The 10,000-nt window shown below is 49.9% G+C and overlaps 2 protein-coding genes across 2 annotated transcripts in view; both read right to left on the bottom strand.

The window, feature by feature from the left end:
- LOC310801657 (kielin/chordin-like protein) overlaps positions 1-2,230 on the bottom strand; it is a gene marked incomplete at both ends in the record, with an annotated part of 5,024 nt that extends 2,794 nt beyond the window's left edge. The window contains 4 exons of the mRNA XM_083665724.1: positions 10-294; positions 458-726; positions 1,281-1,283; positions 2,119-2,230. Coding sequence (XP_083521850.1) covers positions 10-294; positions 458-726; positions 1,281-1,283; positions 2,119-2,230 — 669 coding nt within the window. The remainder of the gene's footprint in view (positions 1-9; positions 295-457; positions 727-1,280; positions 1,284-2,118) is intronic.
- A 211-nt stretch (positions 2,231-2,441) lies between these two features.
- LOC310801656 (uncharacterized protein) overlaps positions 2,442-10,000 on the bottom strand; it is a gene marked incomplete at both ends in the record, with an annotated part of 12,793 nt that continues 5,234 nt past the window's right edge. Inside the window, 7 exons of the mRNA XM_083665723.1 lie at positions 2,442-2,483; positions 6,807-7,862; positions 8,154-8,174; positions 8,770-8,960; positions 9,127-9,205; positions 9,580-9,711; positions 9,994-10,000. The exon at positions 9,994-10,000 is cut by the window's right edge and continues 194 nt beyond it. Of these exons, the coding sequence (XP_083521849.1) occupies positions 2,442-2,483; positions 6,807-7,862; positions 8,154-8,174; positions 8,770-8,960; positions 9,127-9,205; positions 9,580-9,711; positions 9,994-10,000 (1,528 nt within the window). The remainder of the gene's footprint in view (positions 2,484-6,806; positions 7,863-8,153; positions 8,175-8,769; positions 8,961-9,126; positions 9,206-9,579; positions 9,712-9,993) is intronic.

The following is a 10,000-nucleotide window of genomic DNA, read 5'->3' as shown; positions in this document are numbered from 1 at the left end:
AGTACTCACAGTGAACTTGCTGTCAATGTCCCCCGGCGTGCTGGCCAGTGTGATGACCAGGTCTTGAGGCAGCTCCAGGCTGACCCTCTCCTCTCTGTCTCTGGGTACGACTACAACCTCTCTACAGTCTACAAACAGAGCCAGCCTCCCAGGCTCCACACTCAGGGCCACATGAACCCAGCCTCCCCCAGAAAAGGGGCTTCCTCCTGGGAAGAGCACGGTGGTGAGACCCGGGCCCCGGGGTCTGGCCCGGTAGTCCAGACGTAGGGAGTCGGAGTGGGTGGAGGAGGAGAGCTGGAGGAGGACAGGGGAGGGAGGAGAGAAGAGAGAAGGGGAGGAGGGGGACGAGGGGATCTGGAGGAGGAGGGAAGCAGAGAAATGATTGAATACATTGTAGTGCGACAAGCTGGAGAAAAAAACGACAACTAGAAAATAAGGATCGCGGTCATTCAAATACCTTATCATGGGAGGAAGAGGAGGAGGAGGAGGAGGAAGAGGTGAGGGAGAGCAAGGTGCCGCTGGAATCTGGCACCTGACGCCCCACTAGGTGCAATCCCATACTGCCTTGCAACGTGGAGTGGAGGTAGTTGGAGTATTCACGTGGAAGGGACAGGTAGGGCGCACGGGAACGCAGTTTATAAGCCGTGGTTTCTGGCTCCTGCCCCTCGGCTTTAGACACGCCCTTTATGGGGCGAGACATGTTCAGAGCAGCCAGGAGGTCGATCACTAGGGGAGACGAGACAGCCAGTTAGAACTCCAAACTCCAGTGTTGCTGGGTCAAGACGTTTTGGAGAAATTAAACTACAGATTGTGCCTTTAAGAGAACTGGGACAGAATTTGTAAACCAGGGTCATGCAGAGGTCCAACTCATTGGACCAACAATGTCCCAACAGCTCTCTCCCTCTCACTTGGAACTTTCTCTCTCTCTCACACACACACACACACACACACACACACACACACACACACACACACACACACACACACACACACACACGTCCAGTCCGGTCCAGTCACCAACACACACATGAGACGTCAGTCACGTTCCAGACCATGTCTGACCTCCATGATAACCCGGTTTACTGGGTCAGAGTGAGACTGTGCCAGCGAGCTTCTCCATTCAGCAGCCCCGTCACACATGATCGCCTCACTGGGCCCAAACAGAACACTGAGCCAGGCTATAGTCTGAGCCTGTTAACACTCTTTAGCACTCAGAGAGCTATGTCTGAACCACAGAACGAAGGTGGAAACAAACCTTACAGAGAGTCCAGGGCACATACCAGCTGGGAGGGGACACAAACTAACAGAGAGTCCATGGCACATACCAGCTGGCTGGAAGTTGGCACCACCCAAACTGAGTCAGGGGCTCATATGCCTACCAGCTGTCATATCCACAGGCCAGTGGGTTTTACAGGCCAGTTCATGAAACAAGACCGATGGGAAACACTGAGGCGAGAAATTGGAAAAGCTGAATGTGAAACAATTCTGTGCTTCATTTGGATCCAATTTTTGCCATCATGGCAATGTGCCCCTGATCTTTCTTGTCCCGGTAGCCTATTTTGTAAACACACTAGGGTATTTTGTAAACACACACAATCGTGTCCTTATGTATTTGTCACTGCAGAAGAGCGGTTGCGTAATAAGTGATGAATGTGAGAAAGACAATAGGCCCTTAATGAGCACTTCAAAGAGAGCACAATAGGACAACCCATTTCTATGAAGACTATAAGACAAACTTTCTATCTTTTTGTTAGATATGGGGTGGAATGAAACGAAGCGCTTTAAAGGTCTTGAAAGGAAATCGAACCATGGGGCGCGCTTCCCAAAGCAAGAGTGTAAATAGGGACTAGTAGGTGAGTGTACCACCAAGTTTTGAGATCGAGACACCTTGCCAAATTCGCGGCAATACTCCCTGAAATACGTTTAAATCAGATAAAACCACCAAGTCACCCATTCATCTCACTGACCATGTAACCCATCTCATTCCCTCATCCCACAACACACACACACACACACACACACACACACACACACACACACACACACACACACACACACACACACACACTGTTCTGAACACAAAGCGATTTGGCGCCGGGCATGAGCACGGCTTGTTACCGTTATCGTCATGGTTCGGACGGTTCGGTTGGGCTCCCAGGGACGAAACACTCCACAGGACACACACACTCATCTTCAGGCACAGAAGGGTCTTCAGCCAGCGAACCTCCATTCCTCAACAGCGGGGTCCACTCGGACAGAAAGTACTCTCTCACCGATACGCGCCTAAAATCCGCGTAAAAATGTCACACTGGTATGACCATGTGTCGAGTAACTTAGAAACTTAGAGCAGTATCACCACATTTTTAAACGTCCATTTAAATACTAATTATGCGGCGTTTGAACTGTGAAAAACGATGCGGCGGGCTGTGGGTTGCGTTCCTCTACTGCCTCTCTTCTGTCAATGAGCGCCAGACGCGGAACATCTGGACGCGCAGGGTCACAGGGGGAGCGTCACCTCTCCGCGTTCGCCTGGGGCTAAGTTCACTCTCACTCACAGGCATACACACCATGACAGACCATGTAGACCCGCGCTATCAGAGAGTGTTTCCGAATCCAAAATGATGTCTAGGTCCGTGAGACATGGGTTCTGTTTACTCGCGGGTCAACAAAATAAATAAAACAACTGAAAACCAGGTAGTTCAGCGCACACAAAAGGTTTGGGAACCACTGGTAAAAAAAAAACCCCTACGGTCGGTATGTCACTCTTTCTGTGCCCCTGGACTACACGGCTCCCCTCTATCCTATGAGAGGTCTGTTCGGTTCGGTGTGTCGGCGACCCAGATCCCCCATTCCCGAGACAACACTTCTCGCTTCTTTTTCTTCCCTTGTTGTTTCCCTCTTTTACGAAGAAAAAAAAGCGTTGTTCCCGCGGCGCCGAGTGTTGTGGATTCCTGCGGACCCTTTGAGTAACCATCTAAAACCTGGTTTGGAGTTCTGGACTGGAGGGGAGCCAACCAGAAGAAGCCCCCTAAACACAACACTGTGTGTGTGTGTGTGTGTGTGTGTGTGTGTGTGTGTGTGTGTGTGTGTGTGTGTGTGTGTGTGTGTGTGTGTGTGTGTTTGTGTGTGTGTGTGTGTGTGTGTGTTTGTGATGAGGAGAGGGGGTGTAAACGGAAGTGGTGGTTCATGTTGCTTTGCATCTCATAACTCTCTGTTCCTCCTCCTCTCCTCTCTCCCCCTCTTTCTCTTCTCCTCCCACCTTTCTACCCCCCCCCCCTCATCTGTTCATGCTATTCTGGTTATGAAAACGTATGGCTTATCAGTTGGATTCATACCCAGGGATATCAGTGCTCTGAGGGATAATGTACCCGCATCAGGACCCAATATTCCTTCACACACACACACACACACACACACACACACACACACACACACACACACACACACACACACACAACCTCTCTTTCTCACACACCATATCTGATCTATATGGCCCGCTGTGGTCTCAGTGAGATGGTTATGCTTTCTTTGATGATGAGACATCAGCTTGATCTGACAGACCCTCGGTTTAACCACCTCAGAAGACGCCATTTGATCTGCTGAGAGCTGTGGTTTACCATTCCTTCATACACACACACACACACACACACACACACACACACACACACACACACACAGATAAATCAGTGAACAGACAGAGATGATGTGAGATGACATTAAGCACCTCCATAGAAACCACCTAATTCCTATCCACATTCCCCCCTATCCACACCAGTGACTGGCTGCTGGAGGGCTCACTGAAACGGAACGAAGACTCATACATGTTTTCTACCATTCCTCATTCAATTCATTGTATATAGCATTGTGTACATTGCTTCACCGCTGTTTATACTGCTTATACTGTTTATACTGTTCATACTGTTTATATTTTTTATTATTTCTAATTTATTTTATTTTATTCTATTTTAAAAGTTATTGTTGCACTACTCTGTGGCACTGTCACTTTTGCATTTCATTGTATACTTGTATGCACGTGACAAATAAAGAATCTTGAATCTTGAATCAATTCCATGCATTACAATGAGCGCGGTCCTCCGATTTCCACCTCCACCAGCCTCCCCTGTTCACACAGACGAATGAGCCTCCCTGTCCTCACCATGACGACCAGTCTCAGACCGCCAGGTACCAGAAGATTACAAAGACCAGGAGACACTCATCTAAGTTTGTATCCAAAATGTGGATAGAAAGCTACACTGTAAAAAAATAATAATAAAAAATAAAAAAAAGTTTTAGTTTCGTTCCAAAAATCGGTTCCATGTTATGACTAAATGAAACCCAGATGGGTCTTACGTGGAACCCAAAAGAGTTCGACAGTACATGGAACCAGGGACAGACTGGGACTACAAAACGGCCCTGGACTTTGACCCGGCCTGGTGAGGATTGGACATGCCGGGGGGAGATGTTGCTATGAGATGCGTCCCTCATTTTTCTTATCTTTCTTTTTGTTGTTTTTAGGCCCGTTTAGATTCAAAGGGTGCCCCTACAAGGATATATGAGGAACCCGTTTTTTTTTTTTTTTGATGAGTGTATCCCAGAACCTGAAAGCTCCAGAAGGAGGACTCTCAACCCTCTGATGCGATGGGCCAATGAGTTAGGGCTGAGCTGGGCCGTGTTAGGGTAAGGCAATAGCAGAACGTGTCTCTCGTATCCCCATGGGGAGGACCCGGCCTGGTAGGAACCAGAGGAATGTAAGAACTGTTTGTTCAGAGGGAACTGTTTTATTGTAACACCAAACAGAGAGCAACATGAAAGAGAAGAGTGAATCCCCGTCTGTTGGTAGAGGTTTTAGCCTATTGAGTTGCACCCTGCATGTGTGTGCTATGTTTCTGGCCTCTTGGTTCCCTGTCACCAGACTAACCACCTCCATAGCAGGAGAGGCTGGTGGAGGTAGGAATCGGAGGACGGGCCTCATTGTAATGCACGGAAAGGAATGAGGAATGGTATCAATGAGCTCGTCCTCCGATTTCTACCTCCACCAGCCTCCACTCCTTCATACTGCACACACAAACACACACACACACACACACACACACACACACACACACACACATCATGTGACCCACTGAGGATCGATCATGGGTTGTCTTTGCGACCATATCATACGAGAGCAGTTAACCCACCGAGCTAAAGCCTGGGCCCTGCGAGGTCTCAGGCGACATTATCGTTCGAAAGAGTTGTGCAGAACTTTGTGTTTCGGTGTCACCTCTAAATGCAACTGTTTGCTGCCCTCTGGTGGTGAAATCTATCATCACAAGTGAGGTAGAGGAGCTCTGTGGAATTCTCACACACGGCCTACTGTTGTGAGGTTGTGTGGGGTCGGACCCAGGACCAGAGAGGAGGCCAGGCGAGGGAATGCACACTACTTAAGTCATCCACAGAGATACAAAGGTAAACACTCGAGAAATAACCACAACCAGGAACACTCGAGACTCAAAAAGAAAGTGAGGAAACAAAAGGTATAAACAAGAGAAGACTCGAGAAACTAGAGCATAATGTAGGGTATTTCAAGCCAAGACCACGAAAAAAAACAGAAAAACAGACTTAAAGGGAAGGGACCTTCATTAGTCATTAATACCTGGGATTCCATCGTCTCTGGGGGCGATCTCTGCCGCCCTCTGGTGGCCAGACGGAACCGTGACATACAGCCCTCTGGGTTCCATTTCCCTTCTGCCAAATGGCACATGGCGTGAAAAGAAAACGCACACGGACATACACACCGCGAGACAAAGCTCTTGTTCAGGACAACATTTATTACATTAAACAGTTGGAGGTATATAGTCACATGAAACTCCAATAACAACACAGAAATACAACTGAGTCATATGTTAGAGATGCAATGTGTGTATGTACTTCACAAACGGCCTACTATTACCGCGTATTTGGTGTGTTGTATTTTGAATGGATGATTCTATGCTTTCACAGTGTTTTGAATGGATGATTCTATGTTTTTACTGTGTGTGTGTGTGTGTGTGTGTGTGTGTGTGTGTGTGTGTGTGTGTGTGTGTGTGTGTGTGTGTGTGTGTGTGAGTTCTGTGATCCAGAACTGTACCTACAGCAGAACCAGTGATCTAATCACAGGTCAGAGTCCTGCTGGATCACTGTCTCTCTCTCTTTCTCTCTTTCTCTCTCTCTTTCTCTCTCTCTCTCTCTCTCTAACCCAAACCCTCTCTCTCTCTCTCTCTCTCTAACCCAAACTCTCTCTTTCTCTCTAACCCAAACCCTCTCTCTCTCTCTCTCTCTAACCCAAACTCTCTCTCTCTCTCTCTCTAACCCAAACCCTCTCTCTCTCTCTCTCTCTCTCTCTCCCTCCCTCATGCATCACTCTCTCCCTTCAAACTTAGACCACCCTTTACCGCCACAGTGTCTCCGTTGACGTCAGAACCGTTCCCCTTTCTTTCCTCCTCTCTCTCTACCCCTCCTCCGTCCCCCCCCTCCTCTCCATCGTTCCCCGTGACGACAGCGGTGACGTCCTTCTTGTAGTCCATCACCAGAAGCGAGGGCTGCAACGGAGTACAGAGTCTCGTCAGCTCTTCGTCATCATGATCATCGTCATCATCGTCATCGTCATCCTCACTGTTCCTAGGTGCATCTTCATCATCCGGAAAATCCTCCTCCTCCTCTTCCTCTTCCTCCTCCTCCTCTTCCTCAGAGTTGCCCTCTCCCCTCTCCTCTGAGAAGTCAGGTGGGCCTACCTGCTCTGAGGAGGGGAATGGTGAATTTAACAGGGTGGGTGGGTGAGGGGTTACCTGCCACAGGGTGGGTGGAGGTGTGGGGTAAGTGGGCGTGTCAGTGGGTGTGGTGTGTAAAGGTGTGTCTACCTGAGGGGGTGTGTCACTGGGGGAGGGAGGAGTTACCTGCCACAGGGTAGGTGGAGGTGCGGGGTAAGTGGGCGTGTCAGTGGGTGTGGTCTGTAAAGGGGTGTGTACCTGAGGGGGCGTGTCGCTGGGGGAGGGAGGAGTTACCTGCCATGGGGCAAGTGGAGGGGCGGGGTAAGTGGGCGTGTCAGTGGGTGTGGTCTGTAAAGGGGTGTCTACCCGAGGGGGTGTGTCACTGGGGGAGGGAGGAGTTACCTGCCACAGGGCAGGTTGAGATGATGGGTAAGTGGGCGTGTCGGCGGGTGAGGGCTGAGTCACCTGCCATCTGGTGGGTGGAGGTGACGTGTAAGAAGAGGGAGCGTGAGTGTATAAAGGTGAGTCGACCTTGGGGGGCATGTCAGTGGGTAAAGGGGAGGTGACCTGCCATGTGACTGGTGGAGGGGTGGGGTGGAAAGGGGTGTGTACCTCCTCTGGGGAGGGCGGGAAGAGTAGAACTCGGGATGTCTGGCGTAGAAGAGGTCTGGCGGTGTGGAGGGAGGGGTAGGTGGGCTTGGAGCCAGAGCGGCCCTGGTGCTCAGCCGACGCCTTGAGCAACGGCTCGTGGATAGAGAAGGTCTGGGTACGGGTGACGGAGGGAGAGGAGGTGGAGGTGGAGGTGGCGGTGGCCGGTGGCGGTCGTCTGGTGGGTGGAGAAACGGCGTCGTAGCACGGTGTGGACATGCCATTGGGCGTGGTAGGGCTGTGGGCGGAGTCTGTGGGGCTACGGCAGGTGCTGGGTGACGTAGTCGGCGGCGGAGGGGGGGTGGTGGTGGTGGTGGGGGGCGGGGCAGACATGGCGTTGGGTGGCGCGGGGCCGTGGGGCGTGTCTTTGTGGGTGTAGATGCCATGTTTGCCCTGGAGGCTGTAGGAGGAGGAGGAGAAGCTGCTGAGAGCCTCGTTGTGGAAGGTCAGGTCCTCCATGACTGGCATGGCACTGCGGTGACTCACCTGAGGAATGACAACGACAACAACAACAACAACAACAACACAGTTCAAGTAAGTGTGTGGCCACCCTGTTGTTGCTGAATAACTAACGGCTGTATCCGAATATTTGATGGTTGTCACTCAGACGAGGCTGGTGGCCATGCTAAAATATGGCCGTATGGTTGTGATGATGTGACATGTTGTGACAATGTGACATGTTGTGATAACGTGAAGTGCCATTTGTGGTTAGAAGGCATCCTACTAGCATGGCCAGAACATGAGGACCACTTGAGAAGGTCGCCAACTGAAACTCACCAGTTCGAACCAGCGCAAGCTCTATGCCAGCGGTGGAGACAGAGAAAGATATGTCAGGAGGTCAGAGGAAAATAATATTACATTTACATTTACATTTATGGCATTGAGCAGACGCCTTTATCCAAAGCGACTTACAACAAATACATTTGTTTAAGTAAGTGAATCATCTATCCATCAGTCATCAGAAGATAAAGTAATCAATGCTTTTATTAATAGGAGAGAAACTTGTACAGGGGGGTAGTGGGGGTGAAGAGGTATCACTTCTCTCTATACAATTTTGTATACACAGGGGTTGGAAGTGTCTTGGAAGTGGTTAGGGTTAGAGTTAGAGTTAGGGTTAGAGTTAGAGTTAGTTAGAGTTAGGGTTAGAGTTAGAGTTAGAGTTAGAGTTAGAGTTAGAGTTAGGGTTAGTTAGTTAGAATTAGGGTTAGAGTTAGGGTTAGAGTTAGTTAGAGTTAGTTAGAGTTAGGGTTAGAGTTAGTTAGAGTTAGAGTTAGGGTTAGTTAGTTAGAATTAGGGTTAGAGTTAGGGTTAGAGTTAGGGTTAGAGTTAGTTAGAGTTAGTTAGAGTTCGGGTTAGAGTTAGTTAGAGTTAGTGTTAGGGTTAGTTTTCTCACCACGTTGGGGTGTTTGCCCTGGGCGACACAGCCCCTGTCTGCTGGGTCCATCTTGGACCTGTGTCTCCGGATCAGATACAGCAGCACGTACAGGACCAAGCAGACCACTGTCATCACCAGTCCACACATCCCCACAGCCCTGCCCACACTGCAGCCGCTGAGACGGCCCTCCCCCAACGGACCCTGGGGGACTGCAAACACACACATGCACACGCACACAGTTAGGGAAGGCAGAATGCAGATGCATGTGTGTGCGTGCGTGCCTGTGTGTGTGTGTGTGTGTGCCTGTGCCTGTGTGTGCGTGTGCGTGTGTGTGTGTGTGTGTGTGCACATGTGCACGAGTGTGTGTGTCTGTACCTTCTTCTCCTTCGTACAACACCTGCACCACTACAGTGACCTGGATGGTATCACCTGACTCCTGGTCCACAGCCACCACCTGCATGAGCACAAGGTATGAGCAGGGTTCCAATCAAAATCACACAGTGCTTCACAACAAGAACAATATGAAACAATATAAACAATAAATACAATACAAACAATATGATCTAACACCAAATCATAGACCCCCCCCCCAGGAGTAAGCCAAGGAAAAAACTCCCCAGAGGGGAGAAAAATATAGGGCACAGTGGCAAGGAAAAACTCCCTGGGAGGAAGAAACCTTGAGAGGAACCAGACTCCAGGGGGACCCATCCTCCTCTGGCTGATCAGGTGCTGAACAGTAAACCCATGTGGAATGTGGTGTGGTTCACTGCTGTTGTCTGGGCGATGTCTCTTATCTTTGGTACTCAGGTGGTACTCAAGGTGGCTCACCTCAACCGAGTGTTTCTGTGATGGCCGCAGTTCATTGGTTTTGGCGATCAGAAGCCCCTCCTGTGTGACTTGGTAGAACTGCGTGTGATTGGACGTGGCCCTCAAGGAGTAATATATCTTGGGATTGATTCCCTGCCGATTGGAGGAGTGAGGCGGAGAGGGATGTGAGACAGATAGTTCATAGAGTTACGTACGTTTTTACACTGCATTATTGGTGTGTGTGTGTGTGTGCACGTGTGTGAGAGAGGGAGAGAGAGAGAGAATGTGTGTGTGTGAGTGTGTGTGTGTGTGTGTGTGTGTGCACGTGTGTCAGAGAGGGAGAGAGAGAGAGAGAATGCGTGTGTGTGTGTGTGTGTGTGTGTGTGCGTGTGTGTGTGTGTGTGTGTGTGTGTGTGTGTGTGTGTGTGCACTTACATCAGTA

The sequence above is a fragment of the Argentina silus genome (genome assembly GCF_951799395.1).
Source record: "Argentina silus genome assembly, chromosome: 3".
In the NCBI taxonomy this organism is placed as follows: Eukaryota; Metazoa; Chordata; class Actinopteri; order Argentiniformes; family Argentinidae; genus Argentina; species Argentina silus.
The sequence above is the reverse complement of the archived record's forward strand: the minus strand, read 5'-3'. Positions and strand labels throughout refer to the sequence as shown.